General features: G+C 51.0%; 7 protein-coding genes across 7 annotated transcripts; 3 read left to right on the forward strand and 4 right to left on the reverse strand.

The window, feature by feature from the left end:
* Positions 1-762: 762 nt before the first annotated feature.
* M406DRAFT_267912 (uncharacterized protein) lies at positions 763-2,115 on the forward strand (the record flags this gene model as incomplete). Its single annotated transcript, XM_040917900.1, has 2 exons — positions 763-1,609; positions 1,676-2,115. 2 exons carry the CDS (start codon positions 763-765, stop codon positions 2,113-2,115), a joined length of 1,287 nt encoding a protein of 428 aa, XP_040771511.1.
* A 3,954-nt stretch (positions 2,116-6,069) lies between these two features.
* Positions 6,070-7,344, forward strand: M406DRAFT_324359 (uncharacterized protein). The gene is made up of 2 exons (XM_040919862.1): positions 6,070-7,044; positions 7,102-7,344. Exons 1-2 carry the CDS (start codon positions 6,134-6,136, stop codon positions 7,313-7,315), a joined length of 1,125 nt encoding a protein of 374 aa, XP_040771512.1. The 5' UTR covers positions 6,070-6,133; the 3' UTR covers positions 7,316-7,344.
* Positions 7,345-9,161: 1,817 nt separating this feature from the next.
* M406DRAFT_268845 (hydroxynaphthalene reductase) lies at positions 9,162-10,090 on the reverse strand (the record flags this gene model as incomplete). Its single annotated transcript, XM_040917970.1, has 2 exons — positions 9,162-9,199; positions 9,301-10,090. 2 exons carry the CDS (start codon positions 10,088-10,090, stop codon positions 9,162-9,164), a joined length of 828 nt encoding a protein of 275 aa, XP_040771513.1.
* A 2,548-nt stretch (positions 10,091-12,638) lies between these two features.
* Positions 12,639-16,037, reverse strand: M406DRAFT_48150 (uncharacterized protein; the record flags this gene model as incomplete). The annotated part of the gene is made up of 5 exons (XM_040924355.1): positions 12,639-13,815; positions 13,913-14,028; positions 14,123-15,764; positions 15,840-15,894; positions 15,968-16,037. The coding sequence occupies 5 exons, from the start codon at positions 16,035-16,037 to the stop codon at positions 12,639-12,641; spliced, it is 3,060 nt and encodes a 1,019-aa protein (XP_040771514.1).
* Positions 16,038-18,353: 2,316 nt separating this feature from the next.
* Positions 18,354-19,509, forward strand: M406DRAFT_334168 (uncharacterized protein; the record flags this gene model as incomplete). The annotated part of the gene is made up of 6 exons (XM_040920910.1): positions 18,354-18,497; positions 18,562-18,633; positions 18,808-18,904; positions 19,046-19,183; positions 19,350-19,456; positions 19,489-19,509. 6 exons carry the CDS (start codon positions 18,354-18,356, stop codon positions 19,507-19,509), a joined length of 579 nt encoding a protein of 192 aa, XP_040771515.1.
* Positions 19,510-21,502: 1,993 nt separating this feature from the next.
* M406DRAFT_353416 (GroES-like protein) lies at positions 21,503-22,802 on the reverse strand (the record flags this gene model as incomplete). Its single annotated transcript, XM_040922761.1, has 1 exon — positions 21,503-22,802. The coding sequence occupies one exon, from the start codon at positions 22,800-22,802 to the stop codon at positions 21,762-21,764; it is 1,041 nt and encodes a 346-aa protein (XP_040771516.1). The 3' UTR covers positions 21,503-21,761.
* A 1,432-nt stretch (positions 22,803-24,234) lies between these two features.
* On the reverse strand, positions 24,235-26,256 carry M406DRAFT_73023 (uncharacterized protein; the record flags this gene model as incomplete). The annotated part of the gene is made up of 2 exons (XM_040925603.1): positions 24,235-25,822; positions 26,018-26,256. The coding sequence occupies 2 exons, from the start codon at positions 26,254-26,256 to the stop codon at positions 24,235-24,237; spliced, it is 1,827 nt and encodes a 608-aa protein (XP_040771517.1).
* Between the last annotated feature and the right edge of the window lie 1,501 nt (positions 26,257-27,757).

Raw genomic sequence — 27,757 nt, forward strand, 5'->3', positions numbered from 1 at the left:
TTGATTTTCAAGGAATACAGCAGATGGCCTATTGCTCCTGGCTCACCCACGCTCCACTGTGTAATAGTTAGAGCTAAGTTCAAGGGCAACGCCTTCGCGCCATCGCCAAAAGCTATCGTATCCGTCTCTGTCAGTCAAATGCTGCTCTTGCTTGATTCAATCACCATAGGTCGTTGATTGAATTTGCCCCTCTTTCGGATTTTCTCATGCCAATCCGGGAGTCTGGCCGAACGTTCAGCATCATCCCTGCGTACAGATCGTCCACAACAGAATGCGCCAACTGTCATCCGGGGTCTCCAGGTTTTCCAACGCAGGATACGATTTCTGAAAAAGCATACCCAGCATCCAGTCCCTATCCTGACCTGGTCGCAGATTAAAGCATCAGATCAGCCTCACCTGCAGCTAGTCAGCACCATCTTTGGCACGTAGAGCGACGGCCAACGAGGTCTAAGGACAACCGTACCCTCTCCCGGTCGTATCTGACCAAAACCTTACTTCCCGAGCCCTTGTTCAGACCCGGCTCTTCGGAGTTGATACCGCGCATGTCGATCCCCAAAGGTGTATGTCTTGGTTTCTACACACCAACTCCAAGAGCGGCACACTCCCACACCTCTTAAGAGCCCTTGATCGCCATCACGGATCTTTCATCCTTTTCTTGCATCTATGCTCTTCTTCCCTGTGGACAAAAGATCATTCTTGATCTCACAAAGTGGGATTTAGATTTCCACCTTTCTCTCTATCTATTCGCTAAGCCCTGAAGCAATGGCCGCTACCAGCAAGCCACGCCAGCCCCGACTGCGTGCGTCTTGCGATGGGTGCTTCCTCGCAAAAGTCAAATGCTCCAAGGCACGGCCAATATGCTCTAGGTGCCTCACCTGCGGTATAGATTGTCGTTACTCGCCATCTACTAGAGCAGGAAAGCCCAAGGCCTCGAATGCAGCAAAGAATCAGCGTCACCAGCCCCCCAATCTGAGCGGACCCTCACCGATCATGAATGAGGGCATGGTGTACACGGCCGATACGGGTATAGCTAGTACCTATCCAGTCGAGCCAGGCTGGACCACACCGCCCAGCAGTATTGACGGAACTTTGGGCAGAAGCGAGTCGATATCCTCAGGGATGACCTTCATTGGCGTCGACAACAATCCATCAACGACCTTCGTGGACTCCGGAATTTCTGGAGGTATTTACAATTCGACGCTGTCATGGACCCCGCCGAACGACACCCCTCCTGACTTCACCGAATCATCATCAACGAGCACAGTACCAGCTGCCCACAGTCGGTCTCAGTCCTACCATATGAACAACAGCGTCATGGGCTGGAACGACACAAGTAGCCCGGATATGTTATCCTTCAACCAAGTGTCGACACCCCCTAGTATAAACTATACTTGCTTTCCCAGTCCAACATCAACCCCAAATATCAGGTCCCTCCCAGCAAGGCCCGAATCGACTTCGACCAACTCGACTGTCGGGTCCTGCACGTGCTTCACAGTCTGCTTGCAGTCTCTACAGGCCCTCCACAACGCTTCATCTCCCACGCCTCCTCAGTTTGACCTGGTTCTGTCGCTAAATCGAAAAGCAGTCGAGGGTTGTGCAGCCATGCTAGGTCAAGCTCCCCACCCCGATCCATCTGCTCATACCAATCGTGTTAGAAAGACTAACTGATCTGCAGCTTGTACAAGATGCATGAGTCGTTCTGGTACACATACTGCAGCCATGCTGCTGGCAACACTCCTCGGCACCATCACAGTCTTTTACAAGGAGGCATCTCTCACGCACTTCGACCAAGGAACCTCAGCAGACATAGTTGGCGCTGTCACCCCAGCAGCCTCAGATCCAACGACTATAACCAGGGCTGGTAGCATGCCAGGCCTAGGAGTGACTCTTGGTACCTACACTGTCAATGTCGAAGACAGCAGATGGCTGGAGCTCGAGATATTGGCGCGTGAGCTCAGGAAGCTGGAGGAGGTCTACGCGAGCTTCCGAGAGGTGTGCTCTGATCTCTCTGAAGACCCAGAGGTCAGCAAGGCCATGATTGGTTATCTTGGCCAGAGCCTTGGATCTACCATGCAGGTGGTCACGCATCGGAAAGGAGATGTGGGATGTTTCTGAGAGCCAATGCGTCACTACCTACGCTATCCCACGGTGGTGTGAAGCGGGTTTCCGAGATGCACAACACAGCTGCACACTGCAGTATTCGCCCTTCCTTAGTCTTGCATGCGCTCCTCTCACAGACCTTTTTTTTTCCTTTTGTCCCTCCTCCCCCCCCCCCCCTTTTCTCTCTCTCTCATTGCCAAGTCACGACAGCTCTATTCTGCCCAATGTCTATTCTTTTCTTGGTTTTTCTATCCGGTCCGATTTTCGATGCTTTCTTCCCTTGTTTATTTCTTTCTGTTGATCATTACGATTGAACGATGTTCGATGATAACATCCTTATATACGTAGCTAGTACACGGGACACTAGCCGATGAGCTCACGTTAAAGATAACAATCATATGAGCCCAAAAGGCCTGGCCCATCGACCAGACAAGGGCACGGGTCAAGCAGGGGAGAGTCATGGTGGACGAGTGTAATACTGCCACACGGGGACTTACATTGGCACAGGACCAAGGAGGCAAAGCTGGATTCATGGGTAGGATGAGGAATATAGACCACGTGTGAATTATGCGGCACACTGCGGCACACATCGAGAAATACACATGACACATGAAGCCCATCACGAGAACAAGGCATGAAGGATACTTGGGCTTGTATTTGCAGGAGGTAATGGAGCGCAACAATTGGCCGCACTCTCGGGAGGAGAGATATGAGCATCAGTTTGCAGAGCATTCGCTGGTCTAGATCCGTTTTTCCTCCTCTCCTTCCTCTTCTCTCTATCTTTTCCCTTCTACTTAAGTAGACACGAATATGTCGTGGCGATACAGGGGACGGTTCCTCCAAGCTATCCGTCTTCCTTCACATTGCACAACACAAGCTTGATATAATCGGCCTCCATTGCCGTGCTCGTAGTTGGAAGAGGTACTTTTGCGTATCACTACATCAAATAATATTTTAGGATAATCATCACTTCCGTGGTGTATGTCGGCGACCTTGATTCAGGCTCGGGCTCCACTCTGCGGTGTCTATCTGCTGTGAAAGGCATCACAGCACTTCGGATGACCACGATGCAGCGTCACTGCAGGACTTTTGAGCGCCCGAGCCATTATCCCATACACTGATTGCCTTGTTTTAGACGATTTTATTCCCGCTGCGGCGGTAGGCGGATGATTCGGTTCTTTCGCATTGGCTTTCCAACAAGGTGCCGAAGATCCGGAGTAAGGGTCCGACTTACCTTGGCACTCGATTGTTCTTTCTCCCTTTGTTCCGCTTTGGAGAAGTTTGCCTCCGAATTGTATCATGGCGCCCTGGACCAAGTGGAGATGTCCGAGCGTTCAAGAGATGGTTGATTTGAGCCTGAAGGTATATCTTTGAGGCTAAATATTACTAAATCGGGAGACCAAGCTTCTCGGGCCGCGCTGAGATGCCTGTGAACTGATTGGTTGATCGCTGGACTCGGTCTTTGTGTGGACCTTATCTCTGGGTGGTAAAATAGGCTTTATGTTTCTTCCTCCGTATACGAGAGTCTGTCGGAGGATAAAGTTTGAAAAGACAGGTAGCCAGAGGAGATTAAGTTGATGGTGAAAGTCTATGTCCAGATGGGTGGGATTTCACTTCTACTGGGAGCAGATGACAGCAGGTAGTTGAGGCTGTGAATGACAAGAGATGCTCATAGTATTCGACCCTGTGCTTTCGAGGTTAAATAATGGTCTCCAAGGACTCGGAGAACACATCGATACCCTGAAGTCGGGTTCAATCCAACCCCAACCCGCTAGCTCACAACATAATGTCTCCGCGCTTCTGATAGTGCATAGATTCGTTATGGGGTTATCCCTAGCAATACTGGGACTACAGACCGAGCGCCACCTTATTCACCGAGGAAAACCGTTTGTTAACTTCATCCAATATGCCCGTTGAGGCCCTCCTCTGGACGGAAGAATGAGGACCTGGGGATTGATTCACTTGAGGGCGAGCCACCTCCGGGATACGAAGTCCAGCGACAAGGCTCTCCCATGCTCAGGCTGGTGAGCTGTTCCTGGCTAAACGGACCAATTCACACGCTCGTCATATCTTGGTAAGAGATTGTACACTCTTCTCCTTGGCGTTCGTCCGTGTACGTTAACAGCCCTCCACCCCGACAACGCACACGCACACGCACATTCAGATCTACGATGCGCGCAGCCTAGCCCTTAATTGCTATCTGTCGGCGTTCTGATGCCGGTTGACGGTATGCCCTCGGTAGTAAGAGATCATAGAACATGCCAACGCCCTTGCGTTCCGAGATGTCCCACTCCTCCTTCTTTCCTCCTATTGACTCTTAGCTAGTCGTTGTCTTTCTTGGCTCGGATGATATCTACCCAACCCCATCCACTTGCATAACGGTCTGCAGCTAAAGATGATCAACAGCCTGTGGAGGTTGGAGGTGTGAGTGGGAACAGATGGAGCAAGCGCAGGGTATTGATAGAATGACGTGCAGTACCTACGTAGTAAAGTTCATGCAGGTATGTCTCTACCGTAACGTTGAGCATCGAACGAATATAAGGTGGGGCTTAAGATGTGCCGGCTCGCCCTTTCATAGGACCCGAGGCCGTAAGAGGCCATACCGATGCACCCAATGGCAGCACCGTACTTGATTCCCAGGAATTCAGAGCCCATGCCTCGTCAAATCAGCTTCATGAATTGGTCTTATTGATAGTAGAATGAGCTTGCGCTCCTCAGCTAGAAATTGTCCCTAGCATCTGCATTTATACAACTGACCGCAAGCCAAGAGAGTGCACAGCAAGCTACTGTATGATTAGCCATGAACATGTGACTTACTATGAGCAAGATGCAGTACTAATCATCGCCTGAAGAGAGGGACAGCACCTATCACATCCTCCTTATAGATACAGTCCAGTCACGACACAGCTCTGCCGCTGCCGGCGTCCAAAAGTATCTTTGAACATGAGTTTTCCTCGTGATGATTAGCAGACTAGTGTTTCTTTACAACCAACGCTGGTTTCTATAAGATCCTGATACGCCCTTCCCTGCACCATGACCTTGAGGATTTACATGTTTAGATATCTGTGCTTTCCCTGTTGCATGATCTACTGCAGCGCTAGTTGATTCTGCAGATAAAATCCACAGATAAATCCTCACGTCCTTCTCTAGCATCTCGTTTAGCTGCTGTTCTCACTTTCCTAGGGCTGATATCAGCTTCACAACCTCGGAGCGTTAAGTTCAACCATCGGTCCCGAAGACAGGACTTTTGTTCCCCTGGAACAGCGGACAGCTCCTGGACTGGTATCCTATACGAGCCTTTCCAGAGATGCCTGGGCAATTCTTGTCGGCAAGGTAAGGTTGAATGAGCCAATGATGCGTTGTTGTGTTCTCAGGCCCATAACCATACATGACGCGCCAAGCTTCTCACAAGTTACGCTCGAAGAAAATCTCATTGGAAAAGACACGGCACTAGTCTTGCCCTTCTATCCTTCATGGGCATGCAGTTGACTACTTGTGCTTGTCATCAGATAGGCTCTTGGATCCATGGATGTATAGATGAGAATGTGACGTCGTAGCAAACTGATCTCCACGCTCACTGGTTCTCGATACAAATTACCAGATTCTCAGATTTCTTATTGCTTGAAGTATTTCCTGAGCAGCTACTTGGCCCTTGCAAACCTAGGTCTGTCTCCACACAAATGCATTCATTTGGTTCCATACTCGCAAAATATAGAAAGGGGAATAATCATGCAAAGGGAGGAACAGAGTTGTCTTTTTTTTTTTTTTTTTTTTTTTTTATAATAATGACATTCCTACTTGAGTTTATAAAAATATAATACATACAGAGACTTTGGCAAACGATATTGGAAACCCCCAGTAGCCATCACAATGTCTGGAACCCTAACCCCAGTATTGAACAATACAAAGGCAAGTGCAACGTCATCCGTGCGGGGTGAGGGTCTCACCTGCCGTTTCCTTTGGACACAAGGCATGATTGGCAAGTATAGCATTACAGACAACTTAATCGCCTCTAGACTCACGGCTTGGTAAGATGGAGGCACGATTCATACCCAACGACTTCCCGTCACTGTTCGCACTTGACGATCCAGAGCAGCTCCTGAAGCAAGCTCTTCAAGACATCATCACCGATCTGCCGCCAAGAGAGGACTACTTCGGGGTCAAGGTCTCCGGTTTCTGGTCAGGTCCTACGGGGCTCGCGTATCTCTTCCTGCAAGCTTCAGTGCGGCAACCTGATCTCAAAATCGATGGCAACGACTGCTTATCCTGGGCAAAGAGGTACCTAGAGGGCACAAGAGGCGAACTGGAACTTACTGCGGACCGTTGCGGGATTGGCAGCGAGAAGCTTGCATACGAGGCCGTCCGAGCTTGCGTCAGCAAGGACCTGGACCAAGTCAAGGTGTTCACGTCCAGCATTCCGGAGATCGTGGCGGGGAAGGAGTACCCGAACGAGATCCTACACGGCCGGGCGGGGACCTTGTACCTGCTGAGGCTGCTCCGGCATTGGGTGCCCGGAAGCGCCGAGCTGGTCGAGGAGTCGATCCAGGCCGTGTCAGAGGCAATTCTTAGCGACGGGCCAGAATGGACGTGGCATGGCAAGCCTTATCTGGGGGCTGTCCACGGGGATATCAGTATTGTCACACAGCTCGTTCTGACGACGCCATCGCTTGCTGGGCGAGTAGAGGAGAAGCTGGTCGGGCTACTTGACCTGCAGGTTCCCAGTGGGAACTGGCCTATCTTGGCCGGGAGACTAGACCATCTGCTCGTCCAGTTTTGCCACGGTGCGCCGGGTTTTGTGCATTCGTTGTTGGCACTCAGACCACACTTTCCAGGTCTTCGTGCAAAGATAGATATGGCCATAGAGAAGGGTCAGCAGTGTGTCTGGGAGGAGGGACTCCTTGTCAAGCAGCCCTCGATATGCCATGGGATATTTGGTAATGCTCTGTAAGTGACAACACCATCTTCGAGGACCTTGGATCATTCCTTCTCACGTAAGGACAGTGCCTTGCCTCGTGGTCCTAAGAGGGACCATTTTCTAGCCGTCGCGACACCTACAAAGATGTCAGAGCTCAAGCAGAAGGAAAAACGGCTTTTTGAGCCTGCGGACTATGGCACGAAATACGCGATTCTAACTGGATACCTTCCTGGTGCCTCGTGGGCCTGGCTAGTCTCCTCAGACGAGTCCCCAGGACTGATATACTACACGGATGTCTGATGACACCGGGCGCATGCTCCTTCACTGACTAATAACACCGCATTATGGTTGTGACCCGATGTAAGCTCGCATAGCACGCCACATACATGACTGCACACCTGATCACGCTGGTAACGACAATATGACTTAAATTCGAGCTAAAGGTTCAATACTTGTCTTGCATATAGACAAGACGGCGAGCGACGTCTGGAACTCCTGCGGTCACCCGGTAAACATGCCATTCTGAGCTTCTCACAACCTCACGTCGCACTTCGGCCCGATGCTGTGCGCAAAGTAACCATCCAACGGACCACTAAAATGTTGTTAGACAACTAGGTTGGATGAGAGGAAGACTCTGGTGTGTATCTCATCTAAATGGCTTGCACATGAGGATACGGCATTGCAGAGGTGCAGGTATTTGCCTACAATTCTTTCCTACGCGATGGAAGTCTTCTTGAGGTAACTCTTGCTACACACAACCCCCTACTCAAGATACGTATCTCACAAAGTGGAGCTACTATGGAGGAGGGTTGCGGGTTGCATCACGCTTCTCATTGCCGACATGCTGACCACCATACGGAAATATAGGGGAGAAGGATGCGAGCAAGGTGTTGATTTATATTTGGACAACGGGCCAAATGCAACGCCGTCCGTGGGTTTCTAATCTATTAACCCTAGTCTCGTCCGACGAAGGGTACCAGACAACGAATCTTTGTTCTTGGTTTGGACTGTGCTACCTGCTAGGGGCATAAATCTTACCCACTGGGTATACATGCACCCTACTTTGTCCATGGTCAAGACCTCCGCGTTCCTGAGGCCTTGATCCTACCAGTGCGAAGATGCAAGCTTGTGAAGATTTGATAGGTACATTTGCGAGCATCTGACAAGAGAAACGGTGATATCAATCGTTTGTCATGCAGAGGCCAATTTACCGTTTAGGCCCTGGACGATGAAAAGTATGTCAGAGCTGGTCCGAATCCTCTATGGCCAGGGCTCCGGTAATTTCCTATGCCCGCAAAACTCAACTGCAGGCAGGGTCGGCCATGATGAACTCCACATGAGTGACTTGAATGTATCAGTATCTACTAATCAATTAGCTCGCAGCCATGATCGAGGGTTGTCTTCACACCCATCTCTCCTTTGTCGACAGTCCCCACGTGGGAAACCGGTCACATCTACGCCGGGTAAGTAATTCCACCGAGGCAGTGAGACATTCGAAAACCTTCTTACTGTACAAATGATTTTGCACAACGTTCCATCCCGTGATCATGCTGTGCGATGTAGCATTGTACATCCTGGAGAGGCCAACACGTTTTTTGTGAATGTTTCTGTTAATTAGCTTGGAGTGAGACTAGGAAAGATGGTATCGCCGTGTCCATGGTGGATTAACTTATCGGAATGAGCTTGCATGTCGTGTCATATTCCCCGTGGTGACTATCATAGAAGCTACCAATAGCGGGAATCTGAGAATATGAGGTCACCAGGCCTTTTCTTAGATACTACTGAGACAACGCCATTGTCTTCGGAAAATCTTATGGTTCAAGGAGCATGAAATCAGTACGAGAAACCATGCAACTTTGGAAAATATCTGAATGGTCATGAAGAGAATTCGGAAATCAATGGATATCTACTAACTTAACGCGAATTAGATCAGACTGACGTTATGTGGATGTAATTCAATCAACCCAAATCCGAATGACGTTCATTTGAACATCTCCCTAGATAATTGTCCCTTGCAAAGACGCGTCTGTAACATCCACAGCTGAGAATCCTGTATCTACCCGTACTGCGACGATACAGTTCGTATGAGATAGACATGTTCCGCTTTTTTACAAGTAAATGACCTATTCACGAACACCATAATTCCCTACACGGCGTTACCGCCGGTCAACTTGATCACCTGGCCTGTGATGCGCAACATAGTCAGCATGTCTCTACTAAGCACAGATTCACCTTAAAAAGGAAAAGAGGCACGAAAATAAAAGGACGACTACGACAACACATACCATTAATCCACTCGCCCTCATCGCTGCAGAGCATAAACACTGCCTTGCCGATATCCGCCGGCGTGCCGACGCGCTTGAGCGGGCACATGGCGGCCAGCCCCTTCTGGATCGTCTCGATAGGCATGCCCTCGTACCCGCCAGGGACGTAGTGCCAAGCATTCGCATCAAACATATCCGTCTGCACCCCGCCAGGAGCAATGGCATTGACCGTCATGCCCTTCTCCCCGCAGTCGACGGCAAAGGACCGCGTGAACCCCTCGACGGCGGCCTTGGACCCCGCGTACAGGGCGTGGTTGGGGATCCCGCCGAGGCTGGCAGCGACGGACGAGGTCAGCACCAGACGCCCGCCGCGGCGGCAGTGCCGGAGGGCGTTCTGGGCGACAAAGAACTGGCCGCGGCAGTTGAGGTTGAAGACCTGGTCGAACAGCTCCGGGGTCACGTCGACCTCGGGGCACCAGACCTCCATGCCGGCGTTGGAGACGACGAAGTCGAGGTGGCCAAAGTGCGCGAGGGCCCGTTCGAAGAGCTGTGCGACGGAGTCCGGGTTGCTGATGTCGGCCTGGATGGCGACGGCCTTGGCGCCTAGCTTGGCGAGGTCCGAGACGACACCCTCGGCGGCCTGGGCGCTGCTGCTGTAGTTGACGACGATGTTGGCGCCGCGCTTGCCTAGCTCGAGGGCGATGCCTTTGCCGATTCCTCTTCCCGCGCCGGTGATGAGCGCCACCTTGCCGGCGAGGGGGCGGGCTGGGTCGTACGAGGAGATGGGTGGCTGGCTTGACGTGGTGTCCATTGCTGAGGGAGCCATTCTGGAAGAAATAAAAGGAGGAAGAGAGGAAAGTGCTTGTTTCTAAATCTGGTAAGAGGGAATAAGATGGGTTGGTTGTATAAAGGCGGAAGACAATGGAAATTGTCAGTGAAGAGATACAAGTTGATAATATCTGGCAAGTGAGATTTTTTATTCAAAATATGTTGATATTTGCTTTTAAAGATTCTGGTTCATCAAAAGAACGGCCCCGGACAATCTTCACACTCTCAAACACACCCCCAACTCCTTCGGACTCTCGGGAGCTCCGTAGTTGGGGCAGCGGTCGGCCGGGTCCATGGGCCTCGGAGTCGCCTGCATTTGAAGAACGGCGGGTCGGTAACCGGCCGGAACTTGGTGGTCAAGATTTGGTCTCAGGTCTACCTAATTACTGACGTGCTCTAATCCGCCAGCCTGGTCGCCAGTTTATGATATCAAACAGACCAGAAAACTCAAATGACCAAGTATTTCATTCATTATATTGACAGAAATCCGTATCTTACCGATTTCCATGCAGGTTGCATATTGATTCAACAATTTTGACCATCCCATGAAAAGACGAAGCGGGAATTTCTGTGCGAGCGATACGAGGAGTCTCCCCCCCACCGGAACTCCGGACCGACCCACAGCTTATGCTTTGACTGAATATGTGTCGACAGTAGAACTGAATGATAACACTATTCTACCTCGTATTCGCAGATATACACTACTGGGAGTCTGTGCTTAGGTGATGCACTGGCCGTCTCCAAGCAGAATCTCCGTAACACTCAGCGCGTGGCCTCATGAATTTCTGTTGGATTTCTCGGGTTTCAGAATGAATTGATTCTCTTCTGTCAGTAACTGTAAATCACAGGAATTATTTATGTCACTACTTAGGTGCTACGCGATGAGAATGAAGGCAGCAGAGAACGTGAGAACTGAAGGGGGATTGAATTGTGCAGTCCCAGGACCAGTAAGTAGTGGTAATGCCCACGGAGCAGAAACTTATCTGGCAGTCTTGGAAGCTGTATTCATCTTGCTCTATATAAGGAGGTAGTCTAGGAGACTCGCCTCCTGCAGCGGTGACAGAAGAAACACCTCTCAACAACAAGCAATGGTGAGTTCGCAAGCTCTTCACGTCACCAAGCAGCGAAGACGGATGGCCAATGTGACCGAGACATTTCATTTATTCTAATCTTGACTGTCATACAGTAAGACCCGATGTTCTCGAGACTATTTGGACCGTACTACCTGGCTCAACGCAACACGGGTTAGCGGCTGCTGAAAGCTATCCCAGCAAAGAGTCCTGCCCCCCTCATTGGCGTCCATGGTCATAAAAGAAACGTCGCACTGCCATTGTCTTAATCTCTCCCCCCCCCCCCCCCAACTACTGCTAAATGTTGTCTCTCAAGTCCTGAGACGACAACAAGACTCGATGCTAGTGACCTTTTTACGACCCCATGTTGGATCCATTGTATGTTGTGCGTGTCCACGTAGTAACTAACCACCTCTCCGAACCAGTGCGAGTTGCAAATCGGCCATCTTCTCCATCGCGTTTGGAAAAGAGAATTACGGATCATTTTGGCCTTATATTTCTGCTGTGTTTTGGTTTTGATACGTGTACTGCCTTGTGTTGGTTTGTGGATGTTCTCAGAAGAGCATCTCAGTTCATGGTTTGTCAAGAACTGGCAAATGGTTCATTCACCTACCACGGACTTAATTCAAGGATATGGACCCCTGCATGGCCCACATACCGTATCGGGAAAAACACCAACCGTAATGGCGCTGTTGATTTGCTGCTACTTACAAAACGACTAGGAACCCTTGCACAAACCATTCAAACCGCGCCCCAACAAGGGAAGTTTATCTCGTCCACACGCCTCGTATTTTGGCCCACTAAGAAAAAGGCAAACAATGTCTTTTTTGCTGTCACGTCTCGGTTTTCGCAGTTATTCTTGTTCGAGTACGTAAGAGCAGATGGGAATATGAGCTCAGATGTCGTGAGAGTTGGAAAGAAAAAAAAACGATACGCTTCGTGCTTCCGAGCGTTCCGATAGTTGGACAAGGCGATTGGAGAAGATTTTTGTTGCCCTCATTCTCTGTAAGTACTTGAGTATCGTGCATAGTGTGTGTGTGTGTGTGTGTGTGTGTGTGGCATGCCATTTCGACGGACGTTTAGTCAAAGGCGAGATCAAAACGTATCAGAGGAGAATCTGAAATTTTTCTAGAAGTCGGTCATTACATTACGCTGAACATGATACATAACATACATACTTAGAACCAACTGCAAGATGAATAACTCGTTACGACGAGGAGGACATTATCAACACGAAACAATAAAATACATAAAGTCTACATACCCAGATGCTACTGTAATCTTGAAGTCTTTATTGAATGCTGATATGCTTATAAGCAAAATGGAGGTGTATCATGCCGTCTTGAAAACACCCTGTGCTGCGTTGTCACTTGGTATTAATTATCCCAACACGCCAAATTCTTTCACCTTTCATATGTCGTGAACAAGAAACAAAAAGACATATGAATGTGAATATATAGGCTACATGACCACCCCAGAACCAATATTAATAGAGTCTAAACTCCAATTACTCGCCAGGGTAGCCAACTTCCTCCTGATTCCATCCCCAATCCGCGTGCTGACACCTCCCTCGATGATCTTCATACCCAAATGCAAAACATCAAGAGGCTCATCCAAGCCCACAAGGCTCCCATCCAGCCCCGTAACAACCGCCACACCCTCTCCACGCCACAGATACCCAACAAGAGCAGGATCCTCAGGACTAAGCCTGTCCACAGCAACCTTCCCAGCAGAAAGGGACAGCACCCCAGGGCTCCCACAGTCGCTCGTCCTGGCGCTCACCTGGCGGTGGGACACTGTAGTCCTGAAGCTAGGATCCAGCCTCCCCATCCCATCCGCCCAGAGCACGAGCGTGACGCGGTACAGCGCCGCGCTCCACCAGCTCGGCTGCTCCTCCCCAGGCCGCAAGCCCCGCAGCCACCGCAGCACCTGTCCACAGTGGTAAATCGCCTCCTCGCGGCGGTAGATGCACCGCTTGTGCCGGAGCCCCAGCTCCCAGTACGTCGGGCCCCCTGCCTCGACCCCGTCCCTGCGCGCGAGGGCCTCGATCTCGGGAAAGCTGGTGACGGCGTTGAGGGAGAGGAGGTGGTACAGGACCAGGTTGCACTTGGAGGCGGTGCAGTGCGGTTCGGCCTGTTGCAGGCTGGCTGCGAGGTCGTACCACCTCTGGAGCAGGGCCTGGACTTCCTCCAGGCGCTGGTGGGTCGAGGCCTTGGTGGGCACGCGGGGGCCGGCGGCTGCTGCGCGGTGGGGGGAGGTGATGTCGGAGAAGCAGGCGAGGAGCTGCCGGAGGTGGCAGAGGAGGGACTGTAAGGGGTGGAGGAGGAGGCGCATCTGCTGGTGGCTGAGGTTGGTGTGGTGGCGGGCGACGATGTTGTCGTGGAGGAAGGCTTGGAAGAGGTCGCATAGGGATGGGGTGAGGAGGGAGGACGGGGTGGTTGTGAGGAGGTGCGGGCTGACGTTGGTGGTGCAGCCGTAGAGGGACTGGATGCCGGCGAGCCATTGTTCTGCGTTGGGCGCGAGCCAGAGGATCTCGGGCCCTGGCAAGGGGCAACGGAGCTCGGAGGTTGAGAGGAGGGGGTTTGTGTCGTGGAAGAGGCTTAATTCTAGGTCGGCCATGACCCAATTGTAGACGAGCCTGCGAGAGCATAATTATGTTAGTTTTCCCAACCCAGGTCTTGTTTCTTCTTTCTCTCTTTTGAGGAAAATTTGTAGTATAGGATAGAAAGGCACACCTATTCTGAGATTCACGATGCATCCAGGCCTTCCACTGTAGTTCTGTGCTGGTGGAGTCGTGCAAAGTCGGGATCATCGACGACTGTGGCTCCAGCATTCCAGCATGTTTAAGCATCTGTTATCCGATTCCGAAACAAAAAGTAAGTAAGACGTTTGAGCTCAAGAAAAAGAACAAAAAAAGATAATTGTGTCACAAAGCATCAACTCACCGACAAATACATGCCTCGCTGGCCCACGGCAATATCCATCTGCCACTTATCACCACTCCAAGCCCCAAGCCGCGTACACAGCAGCGCACACCGCAGGGCAACAGAGTCAGCCGACAGCTCAATCTCCTTTTCGATGATATCAAATAGCGAAATCCGGCTTGTCTCCGTCAGCCCTGCGGAGAGGTATCGTGCCTCCTCCATCGGCATGTTGGCAGCCCCCTGCGCGATCATGAGCAGGACGAGCAGCGTCGACGCCGGGTTGTGGTGGCTCTGCAGCATCTCGTTGACATCCACACGCATCCCATGCGCCATCGGGTAGTACTCGGCCAGGCTGCGCGCGTAGTTGTGGAGGAAGTGTTCCAGCACCTCGTTGGGCGGGAGCATGATGAAGTTGAAGGAGGAGGACGACGACGACGACGACGAGGACACTCCTCCTCCTGGGCTGGCATAGCCTGGCTGTCCAAAGGAGGAAGAAGAGGTACAGGGTCCGGAGGAGCGGTGTACGCCTAGGGCCTTGTGGAGGAAACTCTGGGTGATGGCTGTCATCTTGTCGCGGGTGCGCGAAGTGATGAGCACCACATAAGGAGACTGTGGAGTTTTCTCGCGGCTGTGGGACTGAGTCAAGTACCTCTCGAGTGAGTCCCAGGTCTCGTCCTGCTTGCACCTCTGCTCTAAGGCCTCAAGATGCACAATGGCAGTGCGAGGGCAGCTGGCAGAAAATGTAGGCGGGTTGCATCTTGCCAAAGGCCATGAGTTCTCGGCTGCAATGACGACTTGGAACTCGGGGATCACTGCTGACTTGGTTATGATACATATGTTGTTGTTGTTACTGTTTCTCATGTCATCCATCGCTTTGATGGGTTCGTGTTCTGGCATCGACACGATGCTGGTTCCTCTGGTGTGTACGGACCCTCGCGAAGAGTACGTTGCTGTTGTTGTCGTCTCGGAGCTGGAGCAGATGTCGCTGAAGTCAGAGAACGTGGGCATGGCCATGTCTGATGGCATGCTCATGGCGTTTGCATACAGGTCGGAGGATGCAAGGTCCATGGAATATTCAGGCCAGATGAGCAAGTCCGAGTAACAAGGTTCCGCTGCAGCAAATTCGTTGTTACCATACGGTAGAAAGTCGCTCATCAGGTCAACCTTGGCCTGAAATGGAGAGGGGTACTCCATCGGGCTGAATTGACCCTGTTCCGAGGCTGTCTTTTCCTGCGGTGTTATCGTTGTTGTCTGCACCGTCAGATCAACAGACGCCACCGGTTCAGAGTCTGGCGGTTCTTTCCCAGGAATACGAGAACTCAGCAGGTCATTCCCCTCGACCTCCATTATAAGAGCAACGGGCATCGATGAGGGCTGGGGCACTGACAACCCAGACGCCGACTGGTCGTTTTTGATGGCGGCGCTGGCCTGGGCTGCACGCGCAGCAGCCTTGGACGACCGACGAGCGAATCGCGCCGCACATGGCAGATTCTTCTCGGCGCAGCGACTGCAGGGAACCCGCTTGTCGCATCCTGTCTTTGCGCTTGCACAGTTCTGGCATGCTATAGGCGTTCTGCCTGCGATTGTTGGGACACCGCCGGGAAGTGGTTCCATTGGATCTCTTGCCTCATGGTATGTCGAGTGATGTCTTTGGAGGAGGTCTCTGTTGGAGAGGAGTTGCCCGTCAGCATGAGGAAAGGCAACAAATCATACGTCCCTACTGGTATATTCTCGTTACCTTCGAGCAAAGGAGAGCTGACAAGCGCTGCAGCGATGAGGCTTCACATTGGTGTCTGTAGTAGTACGATCAATGGTTGAGCTCAAGCAGTGACTCTTGACTGAGACGGCCAGCGGGGATGGACTCACGGCTGGGTATATGTCTTTCGAGATGCTCCTTGCGGGTGAAGCTTTTCCCGCAATATGCACAGAACACCATGGTAACACGACTTGTTCAAAGAGTAAGACAGGTGTATGGTGTGTATGTGTGAGAGATTTTGTGTATGTCAAAAAGGATAGAAGGCTGCGTGGATTGCTAAATATCGATGACGACAGAGAAAGAATCGCGCCGTCACGGCTCAAGACAGTGGTGAATGTTGTGATCAGTGTAGTGTAAGACTGCAAAGAGAGAAAGAGAGAGCAGGGCTTGCGATTATTGGTATGTTTGTATATGGGAGGAAGGCTAGGGAATGAAGTCAAGAGAAAGGATAGCAAGTATTTGTGAGAACATTAGAAAAGATAAGATCCTCAGCCTCCATGCCAACTTGGGAAATTCTCAAGTAATTACCAAGCTGTAGAGCATTCAGCTGGCGAGCCATCAAGCTGACATGGTGACGTCTCTCTGCGGGAGGGGCTTGAAGAAAGTCGAGAGCAAGGTAATACTCGAGACAATATCCAATCGGGAACAAGGTACGAGACTCACAGATACAAGCACACACCTCACACACCAAAGGACGTGTGTTGTTGTTTTTGAGACGATATCTGTGATCGACAGGTCAAAGAGCGAATACGCTGTCTGATAGTAGTACCTGTGGCATGTTTCGATGCCCAGCCGGGCTGAGACGAGGAGGTTTGTGGGCTCAAGAGAGGGCATCCGATATATACAGGGGAGGCTAGTAACAGTTGACATGTCTATTCACAGAGCAAGACATGGACCAGGGCATATGGAAATAGTGTGTTGTGACCGATGGCCTGCTTTTCGTAATAAAGGCACTAGATTTTAAGGTAGAGTCAGTGGTCAGGGATTTCCTGGAAAAGATAGTGTGAGAGGGACGGAGGAAATTGGGGGCGGCAAGAGTTCTAGGTCTGGCTAACATGACCATGAGGACCTGCGTACAATCAGTATGTAGAAATTCCGCGGGAGCTGATCATCAACAGCGAATTAATTTACTATTGAAAGTCGTTGACCGTTGCACACAAGCCAAGCGACCAGAATTTAGTTTGGAGACTAGGCACCAACATGTACTCTTCAGCTTAAAAAAAGCATTGACACTGGCAGCTTACACCAGTGGAGCCTTGGGTTTCCAGCTCGGTGTCGTGAGATCAGACACCAGTCTGGCCGGTGCACAGGCCAGAGAACGCGCTTTGATAGAGCGTAACAAAGTGATCGGCTGGTATGAGTGAGTATACAAGGTTTCTTGGATGGTGAGGGAGTAGTCTGTTTGGAGTACAGCTGTGTACAGAGAAGTATGAGATATTATACGAGGTCGATCTTCTGGTGCTGAGAAAGCAGCATAATCTAAGATAGTTGCACTGATACGCAGAGTAGTATGATCTCGGGCCCTGGCAGAACTTGCCCTGACAATTTTCTCGGTTTTTGGCGCGGGTTTCTCTCAGGCTTTTTGGTTGGTTTTTTTCCTTTTCCCCAGTTGGAGGGGGGTGGTTCCTTTTCCCGTGGCGAAATGTATTCAAGGTGAGTGCTGTTTAGCCTGGCTGTTTGAGGTAAAATCAGCTTGTCTGTTCTGGAGATATGGAAGTGGGTGAGAGAGTACCAATGCATGCTAAAGGTGACCGAAAAGCGCATCAATCGCCGTGAGGCATCATCAAAAGGTACTATTTGAGGCCTTGTGTAGCGGAATACAACAGGACACTACGAGGGAAATATGAGGGGGTCCCCATTAGCCTAGAGCCGTGTTCGACCCGTGACACGCACATTCCCGACAGCCCAGCAGCGAGCGTCAGAAATATTCATTCTAGAAGCAGACTAGGTATTGGTTCGCCAACTAGTAGCTTCCATCTTGTGTAATCGAAAAGTACGAGAAGTGTGTCGAACCAGCCGGGAACGACGTGTATCAGGACTTGGCCGAAAATGTGTACGAAGGACCTTGAGCACTGGTCACCCATGGCTGCAAACGCAGCCCCTGTTGGCTCGGTCATGAGGGGACTTTGGGTTCCTGCACATCTCGGCACAAGTCCAAGCCTTAAATGCTTGTACCGATATGCCCGGCGCCGACTCCATTGCGGATCAGCCCGACGATCCGGGGACCGACTATTGTCACGCCTCAGTCGTGGGCACACGCCCCTTTCATTAGCGGCTGCCACTACATATTGCTATGGTGCTTGTGTGCAGTATTGTGCGCACCATACCCCTAATTTCAAAATGGCAAGAAAGTGTTTGCCACTGGGGCTGAAAGTAGAATATCATAGTTGTTGCTCATGCCGAGCCTTGCACTAAACTGGCTTAACTGCACGAAGAGTAGTTGGACTGAGCTTGCATAGCTAGCCCCTGACCTTGAGGGTGTAAACACATGTCAACATGCGTGATCTAGCACATCCTCATAGAGGTGTTTTGAAGGATCGTCTTGTTAACGTCGAGCATGTGATCTTCGATATCATATCTTCCTACTTTGCTATAGAGTCACTCAGCTATCAGAGCCGCAGCCGTGGCGGGGTGTCATTGGTAAGTGACGTGTACAGAAAATCAAAACCTCCAATGCAGCTCTAATGACCTCGTTTTGTGCTAGAGAGTCGGTTGGAAGGTGATAAATGCCGACCGCCCTAGAGGTGTCTCACACGTGTGGTGGAAAGGCACAATGGTTAGTCCTGTCTCAGTCTTGCGCATATCTTGGTCACAATGTGGTAAAATCTCTAGGGTCTTCGCCACAGCCTCCCCAATTCCGAAGTTGAAAGGTCTCTGTCCAGTCTTGTGTTGCTAGACAGAGATGAGGGAAGGGAGGAAAGCCGACTCAGAGAAATACCAAGAATTCTAGCCTGCCGTCATCGTCTTGCACAGAGGGATACGGCATACGGAAAACTACCTCGCAGGCTCCATTTTTAGCAGCCCGAGGAACGCTCAGCTTGTTTCAGGTCACATACGTAGCACGAGCATGACCGACATTCCCATTATCGGGGCGTTGTCCGGATTTTAGGCAAGTAGCGGCTGGGGAGGAATGGGTCAAGTACCTGCTCGGGTCAGATAGTGAAGAGTAAGAACACGAGATAAACAAGATTTTGAGCTTGAAGCCCAACTTGGCACCAGCACCAGCACCCATGCGCTGACCGTGAAGTTGCAACTCAAAGATAAAGTGCCCTCAATCAAGAGGCAATACCGCAGGATTCGATCTGAATTTGTAGGCTTTGTTCCCAGTAAGTATTGTATACAGCTGCCAGCTAGCCCAATGAACCTGATTGTCCCACCACCAACACATTGCCGCAAGCATCACCCCCAAAATTCGTGACAGACATTCTTCTCTCATGACGGTAGATAGCCAGCTACCATGTTTCAAACTTTTGTCTACTGGATCTTGAACAGGTACTGAGCTGCACAGCGAACTCTGGGCCAGGCGTTTTCGCGCTTGTCAGACCAATCGGTCTGAGAGGGCGATTGATATCACCACAAAGACACCATGGCAACAGCCAGTGCGTAATTATATGAATGGATGGTTTTACAGAAACTCGCTACGAACTACTAATGCAGGAGGATACACTAGCATTAATCGTCCTGTCTAGTCTCCCTGTATAGTGCGTGAGCTCGGTAATGGTCAACTTCGGAATATCACTTGGACCCATAGATCACCGGGGGCCGTGCCCAGTCAGTCAGCCAGTCAATCAGTCAGTGCATGAACCAGAAAGTGATGAGCTGGTGGCTTCGGTCGAAAGTCTTACCACGATAGTGACGAGTGGGCTTAGTCTAAGGGGTCCAAAGCTCTGTTTCACAGCACCGGCTGGGGCAAAAAAAGTCTAGCCGTAATCACGGTGCATGCCTCGCTTGGTCACCGAACTTATTCGACTGGGCGGTCTTTTTGGGATCTGTCTAGGACTCTTTCCTGCCATGTCAGTCACGTCACGCACACACACGCACGCGCACGCACGCACAGCAACGGTGTTGTCCTAGCAAGCGAACAGATCCTCGCCTCTTTTCAGGTCTTTCTACACGAGGAGACTGTTGCTCGACTCAAGGACTCTGTGCCTTTGTTCGGTATGACAGCGGGTGCAGAGGGCTTCCTTCTCCCGGTTTCTGAGCCAAGGAGGCTGGGGAATTTGAGCTCGCCGCTGCCTGTGACACTTGAGGCACGTCATCCTCCGGATGCAGTACGACCATGATTTACGGATGGGAAGAAATACCAGGTCTTCTCGGTGCTGACGAGCCGTATTCGCACATCACAGCATTACCGCAAGATACAAGCTCTCGCCGAGGCCGAGGGGGTGAAACTCTGGGCTATGTCGTCCCGATAACTTTATTCTTTGGCTGAGGTACGGCGGCCCGAGGGATGCATACGATCGTGTCATCCTCTCGATCCCGAAAAGTGGTGCGTGTAGGGTTCTCCTGTCAGCGTCGTGAGCTTGGATGCCGATGTTAGAGATTGATTACCAACAAGTGCCGACAGGCATTGCAAGACGGCCTTCTGTCCTTATGCGTCCTTCTCTATTAGAGTGCTTGAAGCAACTACCCAAGTATGCTGAGGGGGGAGATCATTATAGAGGCAGTACTTGGGTGATCTCCAAGGCAAAGAGAGAGGTAAATGCTGGTATCTGAGACCGATAGAACCAACGTGAGTCTTTACTGAGTGCTTGTCTGTCTGTGAATACCTGGATAATTAAACAGCCATATTGCCTACTACCGTGACAAATGTGGTGCTGGCTACAGGACGTCAATCAACTAATAACACGGCCCTTTTCATCTTTCAGTCTGCCAGAACACCTCATGCCTTTAGATGGTGCTGAATCCTCCTCGTTAGGCAGGTTGAACAACAAGCCTGATGCCTTGTACACAAACAGCAATGGAACTTCCCCCCAATAGTTATCTTTCTCTCCGGCCTTCCAAGAGATACAGACTATTTCCTGGTCATTTTTCTCACACGGTGCACCTGTTCTGACTCCTGAAGTTCTCTGTTATTCTTAACATGTTGATATTCGTAGTAAGCTACTTCAGTCTCTTGTTTCGTCAAGGTGGTTTGAGGCACATTCACTTCGTCTGGTCTGGGTAGTAGCTACCACCATGACTTTGACTATTAGCAAACCGTTTCACAGGTCTCTTTCTATATTCGCACAGGACTTGTATTGTCATGACTGCTATCTGTCTTTCAAAACCTCATGCAACCCCGACTGAGGCCCAGACTAGAAAGCATACGGCCTGACACTTGTTTATCATGATGTAAAGCTCTCTGCAAGATTAGTCAGGTCACATCTTGATCCAGACTCTCGATTTCGGAGCCATTAACAAAATTGAAACGCTGATAAGGACTACAAATAGGGATCAAGTATTTATGTCTCCTGGACGAATCCCACTGGCTCTCCACGAATCGTCAAACCATGACACTCCAAGGACAGCTTGATGGTGTTGTTCCTCTGTAGAGAAAAGAAGATCTTGCAATCAACTTCGCTTTCTGATAGGCATACCTTGATGATCAGGGATGGGTCTTTCTAGCCGAGATCGACATTGGTGCTTATTCATATGTTGTATTTCCTGTCATAATGCTATTCATGGAATTATAAAAAGGTAGGCCAGTTATGTTGATAAACATGTTTCAGCGATCAACAGTCGGCGCCAGTACTGCATATCCTAACCACAAGAAGCAGGTAGAAAGGGGGCCCGTTGACGGTGCTCCGACGCGCTTACATCCTATTCACTTCTTAAAGTGCGATGCCCACCCTCCTAAAGTCATCCTCCGTACCTATCCCCTTTCTTTTCTCGGTAATCATACTAGAAGGGCCGCTTTTCCCTTTAAGACGACGCGATCTTGACAACATACTTGACACCACTCTCAGCCTTCTTCAAATTGTCCAACGCCGCATTCACAGCATCCGCCTCAAAGGGCACGACCTGGAAAGGAGGGATCTTAATCTTGCCATCGGCCAACCAGCCATTAAACAGCGCCACCCAAGCTGTATTCAGCTCAGGAAACCCCTCCAGCCAGGCCCGGAATCCCTTGACGATGATGCCTTTGGCCGTCAGCGCCACCTGGTCCCGTGGCCCCCGCGAGGACGCCATGACCAGGAACCCACCAGGCTTGTGGAAAAAGGACCGCGCCAGCGCCGGGTCCTCCGTGCTATACGTATCAAAGACAAACCTCAGGTCGTCCCCCGCCGCAGCGCGGACCTGGGCAGCGATCTCGTCCGGGTCCAGGTGGCGGTCGATGACGAGCGTGGCGCCGTACGAGGCCAGGTCGGCGTTGGTCTTGGGCGAGGCGATGGCGATGATGGTGCCGATGCCCGCGAGGTGAGCCTGCTGGACGGCGAACCTGGCGACGGCCGTGCCGCCGATGATGACGACCTTGGTGGACGCGAAGTCGTAGGTCTTGGCCTCGGGGCTGTTGGGCAAGGGGATCCCGAAGCCAAAGACGGGGTCGAACAAGGCCACGGCGGCTGTGAAGGGGTTGGTTCCCAAGTTGGCGGCCTCCTCGTCCAACATGTGGTCTGGAATGCGGAAGACAAGGTCCGGGCGGGCGACGGCGTATTCCTGGAGACCACCGGAGAGCTTCAGCTTGAACTGCGGCTGGTAGACCACGCGGGTGCCGGCGGGGAGGTCAGCGGTGTCAGTGACGACGCGGCCTGCAATCTCGCAGCCGACGATAATGGGGAGATGCTCGGCCATGCCTCCCAGTCCGTTGTCGCGCAGCTTGTAGTCTGCTGGGATGAGGCCTGTCGCCGTATTTTTGACCAGGACACGGCCCTCTTCGACTTCCTCGACGGGGATGGTGGACTTGACGAGGGGCTTGCCGATTTCTGTCAAGAGGAGCGCAGTTTGGGTACCAGGCGACGACATTGTGGACGTTGTGTTTGTTTGGTGTTGGAGGATAGACGAAGTGAGAGTAATGACGATTGTATCAAGAGTTTGGGATTGGTACAGAGAGGTCAAGTAATAACATAACACAATGTTCTCATAAGAAGAACGTCCAGAATTTTTTTTTCTTTTCTGAAGAATGATAATGAGCAGCCGCTGTGCTACATATTTATTATCGTCACCACCCGATCTGTCCTACCATGCCTCCCTACCAACCTCGTCGTTGAAAAGTCCGACGGCATTTATACTCCAACTACATGCAGAAATTTAGACATCAGGCCCATTCCAACAAACTGGATTGTTGACTTATGCTCTTGTATAATCATCCTCTGCCTAAGCACGTCAGCGGGCGAACCGGCCTTTACCAACGGCATTCGGAGTTAAAATATGTCAAAAACAGAGATTATGCTACGCGCACATATGCATCGGACTGTTTAACCATCCGATGACCACAAAAGACCTCCTCGTCAATGGTGTAGCACTGTTGACTTCCACCTAAACGAGCTGGATAATTCATCCGGCTGTCTTTTATTATCTCCAACCGTTTTCTCCGCCCTTTTGTTCATTTTTTTCTCTCTTCTTTTTTTCCTCTTCGAGTGTCTATTTCCTCCCATTCGTCATATTGCACACAGTCCAACTAAAGCAGATGGCCTCTCATAGTGTCATAAACTCTGCAGCTGGTCCAGCAAATAACTTGATAGCGTGAATAGAGGCTTGAACGCGATTGACTTTCGTCACAAGGTCATGAATATATGATCGTCATAGTACTATTATGAGTATCCGCTCGAAGTAACTTCCGAACTGGTCACGGTACGTGGGTACAGAACGGCTGCCTTGCAAATCTTGTCATGTCAAGACATTGGACCAAATCGCTGGCTTGCTGCGAAATTTGGTTCATCTTTGCCCCTAGCTTCTCAAGGCTAAGAACCAATTCTACAATAACAACGCACAGAGGCAATTTTATTTGTCAAACTACTCCTCGTTCTTTCGCCTTGTCCAGAAGATACTTTACAAAACCTTGTTTCGCCATGCTCATAACATTGTATCCCGGCTTCGTCCACCGCTATTCAAGACGCAGAGACGGACGAGAGAAAGGAGGAAAAAACCACACAAGAACCAATTATAACAATGTAGCATGATAACGGGGTTGACCCCTCATAAACGACCTGGATCGTCCACTTCCGAGCTGGAATTTTTCTGGAAGCTGAACATGACCTTGGAGTGAATGCCTCCCTCGTCGCTACCGCCATTGAAAAGCCGGTGCCTCTGCTGGGCCAAGTGGCTGGTCAATGGCCGTCTTTACTGGCGACTGCGCTTCCTTGACAGTCGTTTCCTGCAAACTGCTGGTCATTCCTGAAACTCCATTCGCGGATGGCGGATTGCGTGCTTGGTTGTTCGCAGATTGGCTCTTCTCCTAGTTCCCGCCTGCCGGGCCGCCACTCTTCTCGAGCTGTTTCATGAATCGCTTCTTTTGTTTCTCTTTGCATTTCTGGGCATACCCAGGCTCGTTCATCCTTCGGAGCTCGTGCATGAGCTCCCAGTTCTGTTGACCCGTAGTATTTGGAACTTTGGGCTTGGGCACATGCTTGGGGATGAAAGCAGCTCCAGAAGAGGAGGGGATTGCGGCTGTGGCAGGCAGCACCGGGTCGATAGGATTTTGGGGCAGGAATCCCGCGGTTCCAGCATGCAGAACTGGCTGTGCATTGACTGCCCCTGCTGTTTGATGGGCTGGGTTGTTGCACGATGGCACCAAGTTAGGAAGTTGTTGGTGGAAGGGCCCAGTGAAATCAGTCGGGGCCATGCTCGGCGCAGGAGCAAGTCCTGTGGTACGAACGAGCGTAGGAGGAGGTGGGATCAGTTCTTGAGAAAACCCTTGAGGTAATCCCGGAGCAACGCCCACGCCAGCGCAAGGTCCAAGGCCATTCGAACTGCATCCTGTCAGAGGTGGAGGAGGTGTTCCAGCAAAGTTATTAGCATAAGGCAGTATTCCTGGAGCCGGTCGCCAAGGGGTTTGCTGTATGGATGGTGGGAAGCACATCATAGGACTGGGGACAGCCAGAGGAGGCAACCAAATTCCAGGAGGAGGCTGAAATGCATGAACCAATCCAGGCGGCGAGATGCAGCCCTTTGTACTCTGGTATCCCTGCGCCGATTGGAAAAGCTTGTTATAAAGGGGATCCTGAGTGACAACGCCTGCTTTGCCTGGTGAACCGCTATTAATTCCAACTGATGAGAACTCTCTGGCCGCGGGGTTGAGGGTTGAATACTTTGAGGGACTTTCGGATCCAGACTCATTGGACTGTCTGTTCTCACGCCTGAAGACAGTCTCTGATTCAATGTCATCAGAAGTACCCTGGCTGTCGAGCCTGGACTGCGTGCGGGTGGGAGGTCTAGATGAGGCTGACAAAGACGCATATCCAGAGTCCGACTGTATGTGCTTGCTTCGCTTGAATGTAATCTGCCGGTCTGACTTCATGGAGCACAAAGAGATGATGGCTGGATCGGCCATTGCAGCAGCCTCAGCCGGATCCTCAACACGCCGATGGTGGAGACGATCAAGCAAATCTTTGAAGCGCTGATCTTCGTCCTGCTTAGTCTGAACGTGACGGCCGGGAGAAGAGGGCTTCTTGTTGATCACATCAACGGCTTGGCCCTGCTCCGGATGCTCCACGCAGTCGTTGTCCATCTTTTGTCCTTTTCCCTCTGAGACCGCACGGGCATCTTCCGAAGCACCGTCTGGTGGTGGAGAATCTTGTGAGATCGCAGTAGGATTGTTGAGGCAAGTCTCCTGCAGGCCTTCTTCAAGAACGCACAAATCCTCATCAGACTTGCTTTGAACGCCGAGCTGCTGCTTCTTGACAAAGGTAGATTGTGAGTCCTTCAGCAAAGTCTCAATACGACGACAAGGATCCATAGATACTGAAGCCGAGATGATCACAGTACTGTCTGATGCCTCTGGGGTCTGCGGAAAGGGATGAATCTCAATGACATTGATGGTTTCGCTGTCAAGACCGAGGCAAATCTGACTATCAGGTGACTGGGCACCGTAGGGGCTTGAACGGCGCTGAACAGCGGCTCTGGATTCAGGACTTCGGTTCTCCTTGACGTAACGGTTGTACGGAAACTCCGAACGGTCGATAACAAGCGGGCTCTGGGTAGGATTGTGACTCTTGGAAGTGCTGGCTGAAGGTACATACGGCTCTGGATTCTGACTGCGCCATGTCGGTGAATTCATCATCTCGGCGAGCTTTGCGCAGTGCCGATCAACTGCTTGGTACATTGGCTGGATGCCTCTCTCCTGACGAGTGCCCACAGGTGCACTTTGAGTGAAGTCATTGGCAAGCCTGGACTTGGAGGGGATTCGAGTGTCGACAGTGAGGCTCGGCTTCGAAGCAGGGCCTGCTTCGATGAAGCCCTGATCCCCTCGCAACGTCATTTTGCTAGATCGAAAAGGAAAATCTGTCAATCAACATTGCGTGCGCCTTGGCGGAAGGAACATGGTGATAGGGTTCTTACCCGTGAAGTCGAAGCGGCTGTGCTGAGCAGAGACCCGGTCGAGTCAGCCGTCTTGAGGATGCCTAGGAGACTTTCTCGTTGATGATAGTCATCCGGTGTATGCAGACAGACGGGCACAGGTACTTAAAACACCCAACAGGACCCGAACCTTCCAGATGTCAGCCACGGCCCGATTCGGGGGGGGGGGGGGCGAGGGGAAGCCCCCTCGTCCTGATTGTCCTGGCCGAGAAGCTGCTGCAGGCAGACAGAGATGCTGAACGCTCAGCAGTAAATATTCTGCCCGTGGTGCTTCTAGTAATGATGAAGGGAAAGGAAACGGAAAGAAATGACGGGAATGGAGGAGATGATGGAGATAGAAAGGGAGGGAGGCAGTGAAGAGAGGAAAGAGATGAAGGGAAAGAAATTTTGGTGCAGCTGTGTTTACTACTTACTGAGCCTTGATTGGAGAGCAGCGTGAAACGGGACTGAGTATCAGTGTCGATGGAAAGGCTGGAAGATTCTCAGCAGATATTCATTGTTGACAGGCACAATAGTGGGTCACGCGATGTTGCCCCTGGGCCTGATCCAGGTTTCTGTTGGGAGTCGACAGTGAGGTTGGAGATAGGTGACGACATACCCTGAGAAAGTGAAGTGTCCGCTCAAAAATCGCTGAGGTCAACTGTGGTACCACCCTGACGAGAAAGGATGACCTAAACCTGCGTGGGCATAACCAAAATCGAGAATCAAGTTTGTGAAGTGGGTGATGTTTCACAAGACCCAAAGTTGTTGTGGTGAAAGAGAGCTGATTTGGAGGTACAATGGAGAAGGCGTCATGTTTGTAGATTGGAAGTGGAAGGTGCCTCCCAGCAAGCCCTTGTCCCTCTTTGCTTCCAGTTTGGAGGCTGCCTCAACCTGCCCAATCTTCCCTCAGGCAACTTCACAACCACAGGCAAGAGAACATTAGTTTCTTTTGCACCAGCAAGAATACCACTGATTTCATGGAGCATCATTCCCTCTCGACATTGTCTACTTTGCCACATCACTCCCTATCCTCCCTCAAGAACCAATCTTGATATGCAATCAACGAAAAAGAGCATAGATTTCAGCAAGAAGGGCCGACAAGGGCAAGCAAGAAAAAACAAATGAGGGGAGCTTGAGAGCGGTATTGTGAGGATCCAGAAAGGTGTTCAGTATGTGCTTGAGAACAACAAGTGACACTGGTCTGCCCAGGGAGATCAGGCTCGCTGAGGTGACTGAGTATCAACATAGCACATGCCAGGCAAGATCATCTTTTGATCCACGAGTGGCACAATATTAGGTCTCCATATCATACCAGCCATTTTGACCAGACGAAAAAAAGAAAATACAAACGGAATGTACTTGCGACGCGCCCAGAGAGCACACTTGCATCCTAGTCCGACATACGTACATCATGACGGGAG

This window comes from Cryphonectria parasitica, assembly GCF_011745365.1.
Source record: "Cryphonectria parasitica EP155 unplaced genomic scaffold M406scaffold_9, whole genome shotgun sequence".
Lineage (NCBI taxonomy): Eukaryota > Fungi > Ascomycota > Sordariomycetes > Diaporthales > Cryphonectriaceae > Cryphonectria > Cryphonectria parasitica.

What these genes read in the sequence shown, in the direction of transcription:
- M406DRAFT_324359 (XM_040919862.1), top strand. Translation starts at nt 6,134, where the DNA reads ATGGAGGCACGATTCATACCCAACGACTTCCCGTCACTGTTCGCACTT. An exon ending in GGGATATTTGGTAATGCTCT is followed by an intron (nt 7,045 to 7,101) that starts GTAAGTGACAAC and finishes ACGTAAGGACAG; the next exon opens with TGCCTTGCCTCGTGGTCCTA.